Source organism: Colletes gigas, unplaced genomic scaffold, assembly GCF_013123115.1.
Source record: "Colletes gigas isolate AHSC1104 unplaced genomic scaffold, ASM1312311v1 Colletes_gigas_Sc00007, whole genome shotgun sequence".
NCBI lineage: Eukaryota > Metazoa > Arthropoda > Insecta > Hymenoptera > Colletidae > Colletes > Colletes gigas.
In genome coordinates this window covers 8,369,056-8,389,530 of record NW_025106636.1, presented here as the reverse complement: position 1 = coordinate 8,389,530, position 20,475 = coordinate 8,369,056, and the positions used below count along the sequence as shown (strand labels likewise).

The following is a 20,475-nucleotide window of genomic DNA, read 5'->3' as shown; positions in this document are numbered from 1 at the left end:
CTTCACAAGTTCCAGGGGACTATTGTTCTTGATGATTTTTTAAGACTCGGGAACTGCGTTTGGAAGTTCAAGAAACTTTTTATGGGTTCGTAGTCCTTTGTGGCTTTTAACGTTTGGGGCAGTTGTAGAGTTCAGAGAGTCTGCAACCTCCTCAAGCTTCACCAGATCTAGAGCACTATCGTTCTTCAGGATTTGAGGGGACTCAAAAGCTGTATTTGGTCATTCGAGAGACTTTATAGGTTCACAGTCTTCGGTAATTAATATTATTTGGAACGTAAGAGGCAAGGGTTCATCGTTTGGAAGTGTTCGTGGTCGCGTTTAAGTAACCTGAGCTATTTCGAGGCGTACCTTGGCGCGGACCTAGGAGAAGTATTTTTCAGACGAGAACACTGGTGTCATTCGGCGATATTTAATTTCAGGAAGGCGTACCGACGGCTTCAAGAGTCGCTGCTCATCGAAGCCACCAGGAAACCGACGAGCCGCTTCTCGTCGTTTTTCGCCAAGTCGTGGCTCGTTACGCGCGCCGCGAGATTAACGTCGCGTAATTAAATGGCGCCGAGGTTCACGGCTCGGTCGTAGGGATGGCTTCGAGTTCGATAAGTGCTCGCGAACAGGGCTGAAAAAATTTAATCAATCATTTTTGCTCGCGAACCAAAATCTCAATATCATTAAGATTTACTTCGCAAATTCGAACACTACTCAATTACTATTAATATAAACTTCAAAATCTGTGTGTTTGGGATTCCCCTGTAACTCCTTCTATTTTCGTTCGATTTAGGTGAAATTTTGGTTGCTTGTTTTTTATATTCTAACGGAAAGTATAGGCTACTAAATTACGAAAATAGTAGATCGGATTACTCGATATTAAATCAGAGTACTCGCAAGACGGTCGACTCCATCGCTAGAGGCGGCAGAGTTCATTGGTGAGCACGCGCATGTCGACTCGGCGAGTTCCTGTTTCGCTCGGAAAGCGCGATTTTCAGACTTTTAAATTTCCTCTCAGATAAAATTTCGGGGGCGGAAAAAAAAAAGAGAATCCTTCGAGAACGTTTTAAAAGGGAAATGCAATCACGTAGTGCTCCAGTGGTCGTTTTGTCTCGCGATGACCGCTTTTGATACCGCCAGAATAATGTACAGGGTGTTTCAGAATTACTGCCGATGAAAAGATTCGACGAGAGCGCGCGCCGAGTTTGGTGAATAGATAACGAACAGTATCAGATCCTTTTTCCCAAACGTTGTACCAACCAATGGAAATTGAAACTGGAAAAGGGAAAAAGTCTGTAGATTGGGGGAGGCATCGAATAAAAAGATTCGTTTTTAATAACCGTCATAAAACTGTGAATTTTTTCCCACCAAAAGCATTATTTCGCCCGTCTCCCAACAACCTAACCTGAAATATACCTGTTTCTGTATTACAACCGCGAGAGTACATAAACAAAAACTTCCAAGATGGCCGCAAAAAAATTTCATTAACGTGCCCCACCGCCCGAAACAAACAAGCTTTACCGCGTACATTTCCAACCTGATCGTTATTCACCAAACGCCTACAATTTCTAATTATTCAACGAGTCCGACTATTACGCTAATTAGAAGTTAATTTAACGTCTCTCGCTCACGAAATATTAGAAATTGACTGCAGTTTTTATCGATACTGTTTGGAATGAAATTAAATATGGCGATCGAGGTCGCGTGACTTCTGTTTGCTTTATTTCTCGCGAATCCGTTAAAATTGCGCTTTTTTGTTCGCCGAGCGAGATGTTGTCCGTCGACAACAACAAGAAGAAAAGATAAAAATGAAAAAGAACGGGCAAATCCACCGTTCGACTTGTCGTAAGAAAACGGTCCCAATTAGAGCTGAAAACTTGAGCGCGCGAGCGCACGCGACTGCATTATTCATGGGCTCGTCTCGCTGTTACGCTGATAACAATGTAGCTCGACGTTAAAAAAAAAAACAAAAAAAAAAAAAGAAACCAACATCGCGAGATTCACCCGTTCGCCGCGATTTTCCACCGGTTTTTCTTCGTGCTCGAGATATTCGATGCTCGGTTGCGTGCCACGGGCAAGAGAGGAAATTATTTCGCGAGGAGGAGGGGTTCAGCGGAGTCTAACACACTGCCGCGCACCGTTAATGGCAATCAACGGTTGTTAATTGCTCGATGATAATTAGTCGGGACGCTACGGTCCCGCAGTAATGGAGCACGGTTTAATAATTCCTTTAATGAATTCGAGACACCGCGGTCTTTTCCGAACGATGGAGGAGCCAACGAACCACCGTTCCTCCTTGATAATTCTCGTAAGATGCGAATCTAAACAAGCTTTGTTATGGTTTGCCTGAATTTTGAAGATTTCAACGACTAAGAGTGTCTAATAGCATTGAATCAGCCTTTGCTCCGTGATAGGTACAGGCGAGATGTTGTGGCTGTTCAAGGTCACCGATCAGGTTACCCCCTCCATGCTCCTTAGGTGTCACGTGATCGTCTCATTTTTCTTTGGTATTGTTTATTTTATGAGAAATAACCACTATTTATAGTATGGCAAATTTGGCTCAATAAATATTGCAAGACAGTAAGAAGAAATTAAACATAGTAAATTACATTCATAAAGTGCTCAAATTTGATTGGGAGCAGTTACCAAACAGTGACTTTGAACAACCAATACTTTCTGCCACTACATAGCCATTCTCACAATACTTCTGTAGAAAAATTTATAGACCATTGAGATTAATTATTTTACTATTTATGATTTCATTAAAAACTGAGATATTTGTTGCTTTTCTCAAGAATAATCTTTACTCGATCTTTCCTCGCCGTTTGCAAACGTAAAGTTTCCCGAATATTTCTTCGTATTGCGAAAGACGATTTACTGCAGTCAGTGCGTGGGAACGCGGTCTGCGCTCGAAAGATACTCCGCTCCCTTTTATGCATATAATTAACGCGAATAAGTTGCAGTGGAATCGCTCGAGGAGCGTTCCTCGGATTAAAAATTTCCATAAAATAGCCGGAAGCCGTCTGCGTAACTCGAAACATGCAGCGCCTAGCTCGAAACGACCGTACAACCCGGAAGTTACTACAAATTAGGACATACATTGTTACAAGACATGAAAAATTAATTACGAAGTTGCGATTTTATTTACGCGCTTTTAATAACTCGCTCGATAAAGCCAGTCAAGTAAAGAGCTTTTCGATTTCTTTCTGCACGACGAATTCATTCTGATAAAGAATTCCACGTTTTTCCCGAACAGTAGTGCCAACTTAAACTTAAACGCAGTCTAGAATTAGGTTTCCAGAATTGCAATCCCAATTATTAGTTTATTTCTTTTGGAAATTCAATCCGAAAGATATTTTAGACACTAAGAGTTAGATTTTACCTTATACCTTATACCTTTGCTGTTTCATTTTAGTAAGGTCGATTTAACGATAGATCATTCGAATAAGATCGTGTAAACAAGCTGATAGATACCGGTTAATGAAGTTTGTGGGCGTGGAATAGCCTAACTGCAGACGGGATCTGATGACCTTTTCCTGAACAGTCACCATCCTCGAGCTTCTGGAACTCTGGTGCACCCTGGTGGTCCTTATCACTTGATAACAGTGGTGCCGCGTTTGGCCGGACACCTTGTCGTTTCTGGGTTCGATCATGGTGAACATGATTGCTTTCACTGATCACCGTTGAATCGATCACTATCACCGGACGCAGTCTCACTGTTTTCACTCGCGGTATCGTGGTTCATTTTCGTCACGATGAATGAATCTGTTTACATCTGCTTATCACAGTACTCTTTGGTTCGTCGGGCAATGTCGGATGCGTCTTACTATCCGAGATACATTTCGGTACCCAATAGACCTGAATATGGAGAGGTAAAGACATTTAGATTCAGCATTTTAACCCTTCGGGTGCTGCGACGTTTATCGGTTATGGGGCGTGCGTGGAACGCCCAAAGGCGTGCTACGGGCACGGTTAACGAATATAACTTTGAGAGTTCCGCACAGACCATGCAGCAACCCTCAAACTTCAAACCTCAACACCTGAAGGATCAAGGATTATTTCTTCGATAAATGGAGAAGCTTTCTAGCAAAGTAAAATGTCCAGCAATTTTATCATGTATAATAATTAATGCATACGTTAATTATAACACACTTTTCTGACATCAGAGAACGTGACCGCGATTCTTTTTATACAAACTAGATCTTTTCCAGCCCAACGATCGACTCGCTGATAAAATGCAAACGCCTAACAGCGGTTATCGATGAAATTTAATTTAATGCCCGCGAGTTAACAGCGATGAAAGTCGAGGTTGTTTAAAGCGCGATCTAATTTTTTTAACAGCGCGTTAGTTAGCCTGATATGATCGACGATTTATTTACGCTCGCGCGTTTTTCCAGCTCGATCGACGCGACGGTTCGATACGGACAGCCGATACGCGGTACGTTTTCACTCGTTCCTCTTTTCCGGTTAATTGACAATCGATCGCAACTTTCTAATGACACGCGATCTGATATGCAACAGCACGAACCGAGCCAAATACGTGCGACACTCTCAAAATGGAGGGGCCCGTAACCGCAGGAAACGAAACTCTTTTCTTTTTTATTGCTTCACTATTGCTTCTTTAAGTAACCGTTATACATATATTGTTATTCAATGGGAGAAGCACTGTGACCGTCGCCAGCACAGTTTCTCGAACTTTTCGTGTAACTCGATGGGGGGAACAATTTTAGGTGGCCATTTTTTAATCAGTTTTATTCGAGACAAAATTAATTTATTTTTTCCTTGTAAAAATAATTATATTTCCTCGTAATTTCTCGCATAGTATATCATGTATATTTCATGTTGCTATAATAACTGAAACATCGTGTAATTTTAAAGGGAGATTTTGCAACGCTTTTGTTGTGTCAAATCGAAACAATTGACTGCAACAGGACATCGAGAGGCACGACTATCTGTAATTAATTGTTATTTTCGAAACCACGAGCAACGAGGGAATTACAGTCCCTTTTATCTAGGGAACTTAAACACTGGCGGCGCCACAAAAACATTTCCGCGCGTAATTAGTCCGCGGTTATGATACTTAATTGCATTCGACGCTTCGATAATTACGATCTCTTTATTACATGCCGCGTGTTTGTTATTAAATATTATAATTATCATCGTACAGTAAACATTTTGTTATAATATTTCTGTAATTATTATTATTATTATTATTATTATTATATGGCTCTATTACGCAAATTTAATTATAAAAATGTGTAATAGATAGGATGAGGCTAAATATATAGTTATTGAAACCTAATCCTAATTATATTTTTACAAGAATAATATCCGCCCCATATTGTAATATGAATTTTTGTCGATACTGGTAGATATCGAACGAAAAAAAAAGGATACAAAATCGTTCGCTGGTAATTAGTTTATGCTCGTGTAACTAGAACGTGTCAGTGGATACCGTTTGTTCTTCTTTAGCTCGGCTGTATCGGGGACTCACGTACGAAAAAGCTTCGGAATAACGATGAGTAGCAATCGTTCGCGTCCAAGAATTCTCGCGTGTTTTCAGCACTTAACAATCGATAAAAATAGTGTTGCCCAATTTCGAGAAAAGCAATACATCGGATTTTCGAAGCACGTTGCAGCATATCTAAACTTTTCCCCGACAATTCGGCCTCCATTTTTACTCAAGAATATTTGGTTCGAGCTTAGACGACTATAAATAAAAAATACATTCTTTTTTCAGTGAAAATTTCAAGTATTCCTACATAATTTGTAAAATAAATTTATATTTGTAGGCGAGAAAAATATGTAATTATTTATTCGTCAGATACGAAAGTTAGTTGCTCCGGGGAATATATTTACAAGATAGTAAATATTTAATTTATATTCCACGGAGAAACCGAGTCTTCTAGTTTCTCTTCTCTGTTATCTGTTATTTAAATATTATCTAAATTTGCTTCTAGCTTAACGAAGAATCTCAAAGAAGAAACTAGCACGCTAATGGAAATATAAATATTTCTGCGGCTGAAATATCGCGAGAAGAAAGTTGAAAAGTGCTTTTATAGATTTATTGTGCACTCTTAATCTGCTTATCTGAAGTTAGTTGAGACTCGAGTGACATTTAAAAATTGATAAAAATATAACTGGGGTCGTCTTACACACGTCTTGTCTTTTGCCGCAATTAATTTTAAGCTGACCCTTTAATTCCCTCCGTAGCTATAAATTTGAAATTGAGCATACTTTTTTATTCGACTTTTTAATCTTGATAATTTTGTCGTTGCAACGGTGAATTGGTAGAAACGATGCTCCCGTTAAAGAACACTGACCGTTAAAGTGTTAACCGACTTGTACGTTTTGATCGTTAATCATGCACCGTTGCTCGAAAAATCAGGTTTCATTGTTGTAGAACAATTTAAAAAAACGGAGCAACTTTTTAACGGTTCTTTAAAAAAACACGAATGAATGCATCGTGTTTCGTAAATAATCGTAGCAAATATTCGATTCAATAGCGTGGAAATATTTTTAATCGAACGAAAATAATAATGCTGAATCATTTTTCAATATAGAATAAAAATTGAGATTATGCAAAGGAAGATTACGCGATGGAGGCTCGTATTATACAATTCGGTGTGAATTATCTCTATTTTAACCTAACTTTCTTCGCACACATCTGGTCGTGGATCTACGACACCCATCACTTTCATACTCCTCTGGAACATGAACAGATGAGTGCAGGGGAGAGCTAGGTTAATATAAAAAGTTATAATTCACGATGAATTATCCAACACAGATTTCCATTACGCAATCATCCTTAATATCGCTTCTTTTCGACTGAAATATTTCCATATTATCAGATAAAATATCTATTTTATGTTCACATGGTAGATGGGTGCATTTTTCATACGGAAACCAATAAAAAATTTCTTTGTCGAGGTAACATTCTTGCCAATTACTCTAACAGAATTATTTCTATGAGATCATGCTAAAAAATTTCAATACCTGTAACACTATATTTGATTAGAACGATCCTCTAAATCAAGACAAAATTATTACCTCCCAAGGTCAGTTCTATTAGAGCAATTGTCAAGTACACTACGATGTAGAATTTTTAAAATCCTTTTCCCCGAGTAACAAATTTTCACAGAAGAATTATTTCATTTTTCGCTTTCCACTTGTTTCTGTGTAAAAAATCACCCAATTTCCAAATTTCCTTTCATCATTAATCAATTTGCACGTTTATACGACGGAATAACTATTAATATTGTTGGGGGGGGGGGGAGAAATCCACTGGTCCTTTTGCAAGAAACTTTATCTACGTTCCGCGTAACACCTTTGGTCGTCGAAATCGCGATCGCGATCGGTATTCGAGCGCTCGAGGAACGATATTTCTCGCGGACGTAGCTCGATAATGCTTGTCGAAGCTCGGACGGCGATATCCATCGCGATACGAAGGAAATAACGAGGGAAATACCTCGACATATCGCCGCACACGTTGATTCGCTAGCGTCAAGCACGGTACTGTTTGCCGTTAGCTTCGATACCATAATGGAACTGTCAAAGTCAAACGAAAGGTGGAGCAGAGGCCTCCCACCGGTGACTTCGACGCGTGTATAGCGCGGTGCTCCTGCCGGCGTTCTACCGTTCGAGAATAGAGGTCAATTTACACAGTAGGAATTTCCGACGTTCGTCGCAGAAATTGAGCTTTGAATTTTTTACCTCCAAACTCCACGGCCAGCATTCCAATTTAACACAATTTTTTTTTTTTATGCCTCAGGGAAATTAAATCCCCAGCTTTGTTAACCCTACTACGATCTTACCCGACATTTTTCTCCCACCACAGCTTTATTTAGTAACTTTTACTATCATCGGAAAATGTATCGAAATTATTAGGATACACTTACGTTCCATTTAACGTTGTATAAAACTCCCATTGTTATCGATGAAATGTATTAATAATAAAAATAGTTACTTAAGGTCTTCTGGACAATTTAAAGAGTAAAGATTGTCACTATCGGAGGGAAGAAATCGCAATGGAGGTCGTCGATAATAATTAGTTTATGGAAAACGTCTGGTTCGAAAATACAGATTTTTACAGCCGTGTAAAAGGCAACTGAACCGAGGATAGAAAAATTATCATTCCGGTAACCGGTGCTGCACTTTCACGTATGGTAATGGTTCGCGATAACGATTTCGCGTTTACGCGAAAGGGCGTCTCGACAAATTGCCCGTTTCGACACCGAACTCACATTTTTAAAGGCGTCGTCTCGCGTGAGATTGATAAACCTGCACATATGTCGCTTGGATATTCCACAATCTGTCGCCTAACCTCAAAAAAAAAATTTTATAACCACGAAAATTAAAGAGAATATTATTATGAAAACTATTCCTCCGAATTAAATAACTGGAAGCAATTTATCTTATTAAACAAGAACTCTGGACTTGGTACTATGTTGATGCTTGACATCCTTTTATAGTCTAGTTACTTTCAGCTAGTGTAAGATGGCAGCTAATAGCTAATCAATAGACCTAAATGATAGTCTGATCTTAGACTCACGGATCTTATTAAATTTCTAGTATTTTTTTTTATAATAGAATCAAACGATGAATTCTAACTGTGCTTAAAAAATTAAATTCCCTAGACTCGAATCGACGTAGGACCTCGTAATCCTTTCTTGGTCCTCATAAACAGTGTCAGACGACAGCCAATAACTAGGCTACGGGCCAATCTCATTAAACCTGTATAGCTATACTAATTTTCCCTTCGTTCGAGTTAGGAACAACTCTTCCAAGTACCCATCATCGCGCCAGCGTAATTACGTTACGTACACTAGCGTACGTAGCCGGGGCGCAGAGATGTTCAATATGCCCGTGGCAAAAGTAAAAGTCAGTCATCGAGAGAAAGCTCTTGTCTCTATACGCTCGGCCTAGACATCCTAGCCCCGGTGAGGTTAACGTCGGGTCACCGAACATTAATATCCACGTTTTAAACCGGAAACGAACACGCGTTCCTGGCTAACTTTTAGCTGGAAAAGTATGGACACGTGTAATTTGAAATTTAAATACACGGCTGTGAAGTGTAGTTACTGCCACTTTCACACATTGTAATGTTGGTAATGTTAATACAATCTGTTTGCCAAAGATGGTGAGCGATGAGCTTCGAAGGAGAGATCGTACGACGATGGGAGTAAGAATCTGGTCTCCATCAATCTTTATTTTTATTTGAAAAATGCTGAAATTGCTATATTTTCAATTTCTTTTTTTTTAAATATCTAATGTTTTCCCCTTACAATATATTTAATTTGTCTGTTGAGAATGTTTATAAATATTAATAATTTCGAAAAATGTAAAAAGTCACTAGTTTTGATCGTCGAAACGGGGATTCCTCACCGGGTGCATTTCAAGTTGCACCTCCGGCGCCTCGTCGTTTCCTCGAAACGCAATTAGGCCGAGCAAACATCCGCCCGTCTTTGTCGTCGCGAAGCATAGCGTTCGGAAGCAAATTGGTTATAGCACCGAGGGAAAGTGTAAACGATGTTGCTAGTTTGGGGGAAAAATCACCGCCGTATAGAATTTCCTAGGGTGAATTCGGTCCTGGGAGTTCCAGGGAATAGATTAGCGCCGTAGTTTAGGGACCAATTGGCAAGACTGGCTGGGAACGAATTAATATGCACGTACGGGGACAAATTTGAGGCCGCTGATAGGGAATTAATATGGGAGTTTCCGCGCCAACGTTTGCGCCAGAGTCCAGGGACAAATCGACACGTGTTTGGGGATAAATTAGCACGCTTAGAGTCTAACTATAGAAGCTCAGGGACGAGTTAGAATACCTAGGAACAAATCGACTCGAGAGTTACGAAGGATCTAAGTGATAATCAGCGTAAAAATCTAGAGATAAAGTCGTACGATAGTCTGGGGACAAATTTACTAGGGATAAAATGTCTACTGTACTCTGGAAACCTCTGGGTACCGGTTTAATCATTATCAGGCAGTAAAACAAAATGGATACCAGTAGAGGTCTACTTAATTAAAGACTTGGACGCTCTCCAACGCCTGCACTTGGTCCACGCTTCCAAATTAATTTAGTATTATCTTTTACCGAGGCAGTAACTTTAAGGTTAGTATCTTCTAGTGACCAGTTCCTCGATTAGTCCGAACGTTCAAAGATTCGAGTGTCCGATTGTCCCCGGTCGACCAACGACCACAACTCGACGGTCACAGTTTACAGACCGAACGGAATCAGAGACTTGTCGGTCGAGTTAGGTTAGAAATCGAACGGCGGGTGGTGTCGTTGCTCGATGAGATCCGACCAGACCGCTAAAACGAGCAAAACCTCTAGAGAACCGGAGGAACCGTGGCACGGCTTTCTTGGATCGCGTGCCCGTTTCTTATTAGCCTACATCGAACCGAGCGTCTTCGACTTCTTATTAGAGTGTGACGTATTATCGTCCAAGTGAACTTGAACGACGCTAATTCATCGTCCGGCTGCGTCCCGGATGAAGGAATACAAAAGAACCCGAGCCAGTCGTTAATTTTGCTAAAGGAGGATGTAGAATTCGCTTTTGACACAATTTTTAGGGTTAACTAGTCTAAATCTTACAACCCCTAGGGACTTTTGCTTTTATAGGCATTTGTTAATTTACTGAGTTCCTAATTTTTGGTTCAAGTAAACCCTTTGCACTCGTTAAGGTAACACGTATCTTGCAGTTTTGAAAATTACTAGTGTTGATACTAGATTGGATCATTGGTAGCAAATATTTTGTAGATTCGATTAGTTCAAGGGGATCAATGGTCGTTCAGAGTTCGTAGACCTCACGACTTGGAAAAGATTTCTGATATTGTCAGTAGATTGGGTAATGCTCTGCTCTGGGCGAGTCCGAACGAATCAATGAAGGTCTCCGGTTCATGGAACTTATTCGTTTCAATGGATTTCTAGTATGACGTATTCAGGCTTCGAGATTGTACACCATTAAGATCCTTTCGACGTCAATCGAATGATTGTCCACTGTGCTGGGTCTATTTCTTCGCTCTACAAGGCAAAGGTGCCTAGTATGGCTCGTGCTCCCAACATGGCCACTGGTAATATCTTGCGATACGAGCACTAAAATGTATCATGAACTGAAATAATCCTCAAGCGTCTATAAAAAGATACGCTGTAATTGTAACGTCGCGTGATCAACAATCATCCAAGGGGAACTATTTTGGTGAATTTCGCTAGGGTAAACATTTATTCAAGACCACTTTCTAGGGAGAAATAATCTTACTCTTACTGTGCCAATTATCGTCCAAGACAGACATATTAAATTTTTCAATTGTCTTTTAGACCATCTCTTGGTTACTTTTTGCACGAACGTTCGACTAATGGCGACGCAAATTAAATAAATATAAATTCCAACGGCGTGCCGCATTAAACGTTAAGGTTAATCGAAGTGACCGTCCAAATATCTCTGTGGGAACTGTTACTGTCCACGAAGCTCCACTCTGATTGAAGCCATCGCTCTGAAAGAATAAACGTTATTGAGTAGTCCGAATGCTTGAGTCGCTTTCTTCTGATCGCCTTTCAGCGGTTAATTCTTCGACGATCGCATGCATTCGCAACTGACGATCGTTCAACCATCGCGAAGACGATCGTCGAATCTATTTCTCGCTTTCTCGCGTGTCTGTCTTGATATTTTTACTCTGTCTTTCCTTATTTTTCGAGAACCTTGCGTAGGCTCGAGTCGTGACGAAGCAAAACCTGTTTTCTATTTATGCGGTTTCGGTTGCTACTATATTAATCCTTCATTTAGCTCGAACGACCGTTCTAGAAACTCTGGTGAATTATTTACCATTCGCCAGGTTTATGAGGTTTCGCTTTTGACCGTTTATATTCATCAGTTATTTATATGATACACTTTAGTGAATCCCCGTTATTCTGACCTAGAGATTTCTTTTTTCTATATTTCCTACACTGTAAGAATTCATTCCTGAACTTCCATAATTATTTTGCTCCATAGTGTAATTTTTTATTCCTGTTAAGTAGGCCGTGTTCCTAAGTGTACTAGTTTATTTTCAGTTTTTATTTGTTAATAAACGATGTCACATCGACTGACGTAAATTTTAGTGGTTTTTAACCACGTCGAACAAATAATAGAATAAATGGAAAATGGAAAAGTACGAACGAAACGTAATTTGCTTCGCGACATCCACGATTAGAATGTCACGGCAACGTACGCGACATTTAATTTTTCACGATGACAAATGTCGTGACATTCAATACCGGGCATTAAAAGTCGTGACTCTGTGTGAAAATGAATTTCAACTATTCGCTCATCAACGCAGGAAAGCAGGGAGAATTCGCGTGCAAGTATCAAGGTTTCGATACTCGGACCTTACGCATGCAATTTACTGCTAGATTCACACGCGACAGAACGCTGAGCAAGTATCAAGGTTTAAAGATAACTATACGACCTAACAGTAGCAGAATCATCGTCGAGCGATCATCCACTCCACTTGTCAACGCAGTGAACAACTATCGAGGTTCAACTGTGTAGTATCTGTGTAATTGATTTTTTGTAGAAAATCGACGGCGTAGTATTACGTTAGTAAAATCAAAGTGGTGTATTTTCGTTTCCGTCGAGACGAAGAAACAAACTTGTTCCTCGATGGGAGCTATGCAAGCCTTGGCACTCAGAATTTCTGCATACGTTCCCGTTTGACGTGCCAGATACATGGAAAGCGAGCCGTAGAAAAAGGAAACGTCGAAACGCCTCTTTAACACGTCGACCGTCGACAAAAGCGTTACCAGACCGCAATTACTTAGCGACGCGCCTAAAAAGGAACGCCTAACTGTCTACGATGTTTATGTGGATACGGACTTTTCGTCAAGGACAGAGGTTCGTACGCCTACAACCACCACGGTTATGGCAACGCGAAAATTACTGTCTTTAGAAACCCTCCACGCCGTTAAGAAAAAAAACGAAATAATAGTTTAGAGACAATGATGCCACGATGAATTCCATTTACCACGGTTCGCGCCATATTTGAAATTCAAACTTTGCCGCCACGGCGACTACAAAATGGAGATTAGTTACGAAACCTCTTATGCGTTTATGTATTTGAAGTATTTTAATAATAATTGCAGCGAAAAATTAAGAATGCAAAGTTTCTTGGATTTTGGCAAACAAAATACAACTTTCAAATATGTACACTATTTTTTAAAATTAATTCATTTTATTTTGCCCAGTTCTTTAATTGCCATTGAGACTTATATTCTGGTTTTGACGAGGATTGATATTCGTGATGGGACGTACCAAAAGGTGTTCGTTGAAATTTGTCAAGATCTGAATGGGACCGCGAACTGTCATAAGTAGAACGCTGTAACTGACATGTCGAGGCGAACGTGCCACGTGATTTTCGTGCTCATCGCGGAATACCATTTCTTCGCGCCATTTTAACGTCCCTGTCGGGCGAAACCTGTCTTTTCCATCAGTTTTCCATCAGGCTTGCGAAAGTCTGGATGAGTCATCGGCTTATTTGTCTAAACGCTTCTGCAACGCGGTTCGAAAACGACCGCGGCTGAGATTCTTCTCATCGTTATTTATGTTCCCCTTCGTCACTGTTTCTAGCCTGATCGTTGCCCAACCATTTTTCTAATTACTTTTATCTAACCAATCTGTTTTTGTCTCTATGAGAATACTTTCGCGTTTCTGAACCGTTCTTCTCCCGACAACATTCTTCGAATTCTTATTAGGTAAGTTCTGTGTTGTTTGTCCGCCATTGCGCAACCTTTTTCAAGCAGGTTTGCACAAACTGTGCATAAGGGTAACACGTTGAGATAATTTCAGGAAAAAAGAAATGAAATTTAGAATATTTCTTATCTGTGTACAAGTTTGGATCAACCAATGCAAGATAAACGATCCTAGTTCTGTTTAATAAAAATCACAATCCGACCCGTGAAACGATATTACTTTTCGCGTTCGACGTATGAATGTTTACGTCGATAATTGTGCATCGGTTTGTGTACGGTCTGCACTTCCGTCGCGTTATTTTGTCACTCCAGATCCAGTTTGAACGAGTCGTGGCTAAAAACAGTCAAAGAGAGGCGGCTCTCGACCCGTCAGAATTCAACTTTCATCGAGATTCCCACAAAACGATCCAGTCTACCGGGAAACGGCGCGTTTCGAAGGTAAACGGTCGGGCGCAATAACGTTTAAAACGAAAGTACGAACCCGATTGTTCGCTCGTGCATTGTGTCCGAGGCTGTTCTCAAGGAAAAAGCAGGATGATGGCGTCACCGAACGCTCGCTGGGTTTATGCAGACTTCTCAACGCGACTTATTGTCCGCGACTGACGGAGGTTGCTTCCATTTCCACGCACGGGCAGCGGGAAAACAACGAATATTAATATTTACTTAACCCGGACACGTGCAAGATCGATCACGAATTTAATCCCGCGTTTGTATCGCTCGATCGACGAATCTATCATTCGAATCGGCGACAAAGAATGTCGCCAGCCTTGGAAAAAGACATTTGTCGAGAAACGAGAATAGATTTGACCCTGAGTTAAAAGCTCCAATCCCCGTTTAATCCGCGCAGATCAACGAATTGACCGTATCCACCAAAAACATCGAACATGAACGCATTATGGAACACTTGCTTCATGAACGGTACTGTAAGCTTAACGGTACCAGCAATGCTATCCGCACACCACTATGTTCGTTTGTCCGCCACGTGTTCGGTGAATGTGTAGAGTGGCTGTTAACATAGTTATCGCATTCAGCTATCAATATATGCGCTGTCGTCAGGCATTGCCTATTCGAGCGCATACAGGTCGCCATAAAAGTCCAACGGCAAATTTTATGTGTTTTAGAAATATTCTAAACGAATATTATTATTCTACTCTGCTCTAAACTATTCCTATTCCGTGCTAGGATTTTTTGCTCTAGACGACTCTAATTTTGCTCTAGACGATTTTAATTTTGCTCTAAATCACATTCTACTCTGCTGTAGGCTCTTTTTGCTCTATTCTAGTCTAATTTACTCTTATTCTACTCTAGCTACTTTAGTATGTTATAGTCTGCTACAATTTACTCTTATTCATTATTAGCTTTCGAATCGACATCGCTGGATTATCATTCTGTTTGGTAGAGTGCGAGTAGCTTAGAGTAAATTAGAGCAGAGTAGAATATGAGTAGATTAGAGCAGAGTAGAGCGGAGTAGAATAGAGTAAAATACACTAGAGAGGAGACAGTAGAGCAGCGTACAGTGGAGTAGAGTAGAGTCAAATACACTAGAGCAGAGCACAATAGGCCAGAATAGAGTGGAGTAGAATAAAGTCAAATAGACTAGAGTAGAACACTACTTTACAGAACAATACGAGTTGGTGGAAGTAGAAAAGAGCAGAGTGGCTTAACATAGAGCTGATTAGAGCAGACTAGAGCAGTCTAGAGCAGAGTAGAATAGAGTAAGGAGTAGAATTTTGGTCGTTTAACAATTTTATTAAGCGTAAAAGACTTCGTGAAGTCTCCGACACAGTCTTAGAAGGACTTTGAAGCAAAAATGGATGCACGATTATGCTAAAAATAGCGGACAGATCTGCGTCAGAATGGATATTACGCCATAAATCGATCCCATTATTTGTTCGTGTTGCAGCAACGAGAAGAGGAAAACAAAACTTTCCCACGGACCCGGTCGGTATTAAAATAGACTTTAAAATTGCTCTGCTTAATTCGCGGCTGTGTCACGGCGACGATTTGAAAACGAGCCCGGTCGACGGGATTACCGTTAACGGGTGTTTCTAATCGAACGAACCGAAAACTTTGATTGACGGTTCGTTTGGGGAAACTGATTAAGGCTAACGGTCGGGGGAAAAAGGTTCCCGGTGGCTTTCTAATCCTAACACACGGCCGCGTATGAAAAACACGAACGAGAAATGGTTTATCGGGTGTGAAACGCGAACTAGTCGTGCTGGAACGGAAACGGTTCGCTGTGACTCTTCTATGTTTCTGCGTTTCACGGTGAATCTTGCGAAACTAATTCACGGAGAGAATCATATCGAATCCTGGATCGCTCAAGCGCCTCCGACGGTCCTTTTCCGCGAGATCGCAAACGATTACTGGAGCAACGTTTCCTTTTTGTTAAATGTAACGGGGCCCTCTATTATCCCCATGACAATCACAATATTTTGAATTTATCAAACAGCCACCCGGAAATTTAAATCGGACGATCCGGAGCCAGTAAAAACGTCTGAGGCGGAGTTGGCTGAATTTTACACGCGAACAACGAGTAATAATTTTGGAGCAATTCGCGAATCAACATTCCGGCGATAATTTATCGCGCACGGAAAATTAATGGACCAACGTAGGAACGAATTCGTACGGAATATTTATTTAAAATTGTAAATATTTACCGCAAACCGCCGTCGACAATAATGGAACGCGGATCGTGGATTGCGAATTTACGCAACAATTTATTATGCGGAATATTAAATTGCAAAAGAGAAATGTCGCCGTTGGAGTTCCCGAGCGTTGTAGCCAGAATTTCGCTGAATGTTAAACAAACGTTATTTGCATTCGTTGGCAAAAATGTCCCAGTGTTTGCTGTGATGTAATTAAACGTAAATTAAACGTATCAACGATGACAACGCGAAATGTCAAAATGACAGTTACGCAATTAAGTAAAAAGTAGCGATCTTCGACACGTAACGCAGACACGGCGTTACGAGAACGCGATCGTGGTGAAATCACGAAAAAGTACAGGATCTAGGATCGATCCAATGGGATCGATTCTTGTCGATTCGTATTTTATAATTATTTTTATCGATGTTTTCCTGCAAAGTCGACAAGAACGTTGTCTTAACTCTTCCGTTTTCGAGTGGATTTCGAAGAACAAATTTAACTTATTTCGTAATCGTTATTTATCATACCCAAATATTTACGCGATGAGTCGCTGAAAACGATAAAAATTTGACAATCGTCTAAATCTTATTAAATAATTCCGTTATCGAGTGCGTATCTTTAAATACGAAAAACAATAACTCGTCTTTCGATATTAATTAGGCTACAATTTTATCGAAACGGCTAAATATAAATCATATTAATCTCTACTTAATACGTTCGGTGTATTGAAATCCCATGAAAAATTGCGTCGAGTTTTAATTTTCTCGTCGAAATAAATATTTGTTAACGTTGGTATCTTCGACGATAATCGCGAGACGGCTGAAGATTTATGAAGTTTCCTATGATTTATCGGGGTCTTATTAAACTTGCTAGACATTTTCAGCTTCTCCAATCGATTACGAAACTGTTGATTCAAACTTACTGGATCTAGTTTCTATTTACTCTGTACACTCCATGCCTCCATATACGTAAATAGGGACTGAAAAATACAAAATTAACAATCACTAAACACTGATCCACGTCACTTTTATTTTTCACCACTGGAATTCCATAGATCCGAGGTTCTACGAACTGAATTCGATGCGTTGGAATTGCTACGAACTGAATTCGACAGGTTGCAGTTCCGGGGAATTCAACTCAAAGCGTTTGTAGTACTTTAAAAATGAATTCGACGAGTTAATATTCCTTTGAGCCACTTTGAACGAGTCAGAATTCCTTTGAGTCACTTTGGACGAGTCCAATATTCCTTTGAGCCACTGTGAACGAGTCAGAATTCCTTTGAGCCACCGTGGGCGAGCCAGAATTCCTTTGAGCCTCTATCGATGCGTCGCATCGCGTTCTTAATTGAGTTCTACACGTTTCAGTTTATTTACGATCGATCGAATTCGTCGTTTGGGGATTCCTTTGAGTCGAATCGATCGTGTTGTCGTCTCCGCGGCGATATCTGGATGTTACGATCGCTTTGAATGGGATTCGAGGCGTCGTAACTCGACCATCGATCACCGACCACTGGCCGTATCATGCAGCGTTCCTTTCTCCACCGACACGACACAGAGACTGTTTTCTGAAAAGCGATCAGAAGCGCGGCGGCACGCAGGTCTTCTTCCACGCGATTTCGCGTCGCCGCTCTAAACGCGTTACGCCTACTAGGCTGTTAAATAATTAGATTTCGTCGCCGCGGACAGTTTCTAAATTGATGTCAGGCGTCGCGTCGACTGACGAAGCCTAATGACGCACATGCTGTCGATATAATGCGCATCATTATCATAATGATATGGCCGTCAGGGCCAATAATCGTTATCGCTTCCGAATTTTCAAGGCTCGATCGCCACCGACGATTTCCACCGTTACGGATCGCGCTTCGTTCGATGTATTTCTTCTTCGGGAACAACAACGGTATTCAGAGAATGCAAAATATCTTTTTTGCTTCCGTAATCTGGAATTTTTACCGCTGACTCGTCAGGGACGATAGACAACTATCGACCACGTTCATCCACACCAACACGCCTCTACATCTTACGCAAGCAATTTTCTATTTTAAACTCGACTACGATAGGTTTCTTTTTTCGTTGGACTTTATTAATAAACTTGTTTGTTTCCTTAATTTGATAAACGATCCATATTATTCGTTTGATTCGTGGCAAACACGATTCCACAGAATGGAACGAGCCTTGTTTGCTTTTTTTCTTATCGTGGAAGATTCGATTAGGCTTCGTGGTGTCAGATGTTCCTCTTCTTTGTTTCGAAGTTCGCGCGGCCGTACTTTGTTCGATAATCGATAACACGACGAACTTCTAGCTCCGTTCTGTCTGATATCCGTTTCAGACGGCTGCTTTGTTCCTTTTCTGTAATTTGATTCCTCGGTTCGTCAGCACTTCTACAATCTTTCCTTTCCTTTTCAATGTATAACAATGAAAGAACGTTGCAATTCTGTTTCACGATACGAGTACAACTTTCGCAAAAGTCATCGTTTCACGGACATGGAATCGATGACCATTTGTCTCGTCTCGCGTCACAAAACCACTCTACTCGATTTCTCTCAAAAAATCCTGCTGGCTTATCTGACAAATGACTTCTCGCGAACGTTCACGGTCCTGCGACCAGCGAACTCTCCAAGACCCACTTAACTGCACTCGAACGCGATCGAATTAATACGAAAACATCTACATTTCTCGTCCCAACTATTCACGATAAGGCCGGCAGTAATCGTCACTGTCTTTTTAATGTCCATCGAGCTTGTAAACTGAATGGAATACATTGTTTACTTTCATCTTTCCACTCCTGTATTACCACTTTCGGACCTTTTATTGCTTTCGAGTTGTCGCGAGGAATTCTATGGACTGAAATCCATTTGACTCTACAGACCTTTCTCAAGCATAATTCAACATATTAGAATTCCTTTTCAGCGGAATTCACAACAGTCAGACGCATCGGAATTCAATTGACTCAAGAATTCATTCAGAATTCATTTGAGTCAAATCGAATGCATCATAGATCATGCGCGGCTGTTTATTTCAATCGAATTCGACGAATTGCAATTCCTTGCAGCACGATTCGAGGCGTTGTTACTCCAACGCGTGGAATTCGATGCGTTGGAATTCCTATTAGCCAAGTTCAACGTACCCTGTACGAATCGAATCGAGGTTTTCCGCGAGCAGGCCAGCGACAGGCCACGGATTTTCGTAACGCGATCGAGCAGAAACGGCGCTACGTGAAAGTCGCGTCGAACAACGTCCTTCCCCTCCCTCACTTTGACTTTCCACGGGCGTAACGCGAGAGCAAAACGCTTAATAGACCAGCCGCCTGTATCCTTTGAACTTCCAATACGAGCTTTCGCCGCATCTTCGATTTCACCAGCCCGTTCGTTCCCGCCGGTCACGGTTTCAATATTGAAACGCCCCGCCGCGAGTTGGCTCGCTTTCCATCCGATTCGCGCGACTCACTTGTGCACTTTGCACAGTTTACGGTAGAGTCGAACAAGAAGTACCAATGACACGTAGGCTCGGCTCGATTTTACGTAAGAATTTCGGTCACGAGGCGATTTCCTCGGTGTTGGTGCGCATCGCGCGATCTTAGGACGCTTTGAGCCGACTTGGAGGGCTTTGCGTTTCGTTGGAACTGAATTAGAAGGCCTTAGAATTAACTTTGGGTCAAATTAGGGGCTTTATTATTCGTTTGGACCGAGTTGAACCGCATCGGAATTCGCTTGACCACTTTGAACCGAATTCGGTGGCTCTTGGAATTCGTTTGAGCCAACTTTCACGAGTCGTAGTTCCTTGGAATTAAATTCAATTCGCTTTGAACATGGTCCGATGTGTTTTGATTCGTTAGAGTCGAGTCCAGCGCCTCTAGAATTCATTTGAGTCAAATTCGACGAGTCACAATCCGTTTGCACTTTGAGTTCGACGAGTTGCAACGTCTCTGAGCCGAATTCCCCGCGTTAGAATTCGTTTGAACCGAATTCCTCGCGTTGGAATTCGTTTGAGTCAACTTCTATATCCGAAAATTCCTTCATACGCCTCAGAACTCCTTCGAAACCAATTCTGTACGTTGCCACAATTCCTTTTCGTCGAATTCAATTCTCCGCAATTCCTTCACACCGAAATCGACCAGCGATC

At 41.0% G+C, this 20,475-nt stretch overlaps 1 protein-coding gene across 6 annotated transcripts in view; it reads right to left on the bottom strand.

Moving 5' to 3' along the window:
- Window positions 1-20,475, bottom strand: part of LOC122396381 (IQ motif and SEC7 domain-containing protein 2) — an 81,006-nt gene that overhangs the window by 16,359 nt on the left and 44,172 nt on the right. The window contains exons 1-3 of one of the 6 annotated variants that reach the window (XM_043394716.1): window positions 17,430-20,414; window positions 17,280-17,336; window positions 3,460-3,843 (exon numbers count right to left, since the gene is read on the bottom strand). The exons of 4 other annotated variants lie outside the window; for them this stretch is intronic. In XM_043394716.1, coding sequence (XP_043250651.1) covers window positions 3,460-3,647 — 188 coding nt within the window. In that variant the 5' untranslated portion in view covers window positions 3,648-3,843; window positions 17,280-17,336; window positions 17,430-20,414. Of the gene's footprint in view, window positions 1-3,459; window positions 3,844-17,279; window positions 17,337-17,429; window positions 20,415-20,475 lie in introns of those variants that run through there. One more of the 6 variants, XM_043394715.1, reaches the window with a different exon arrangement.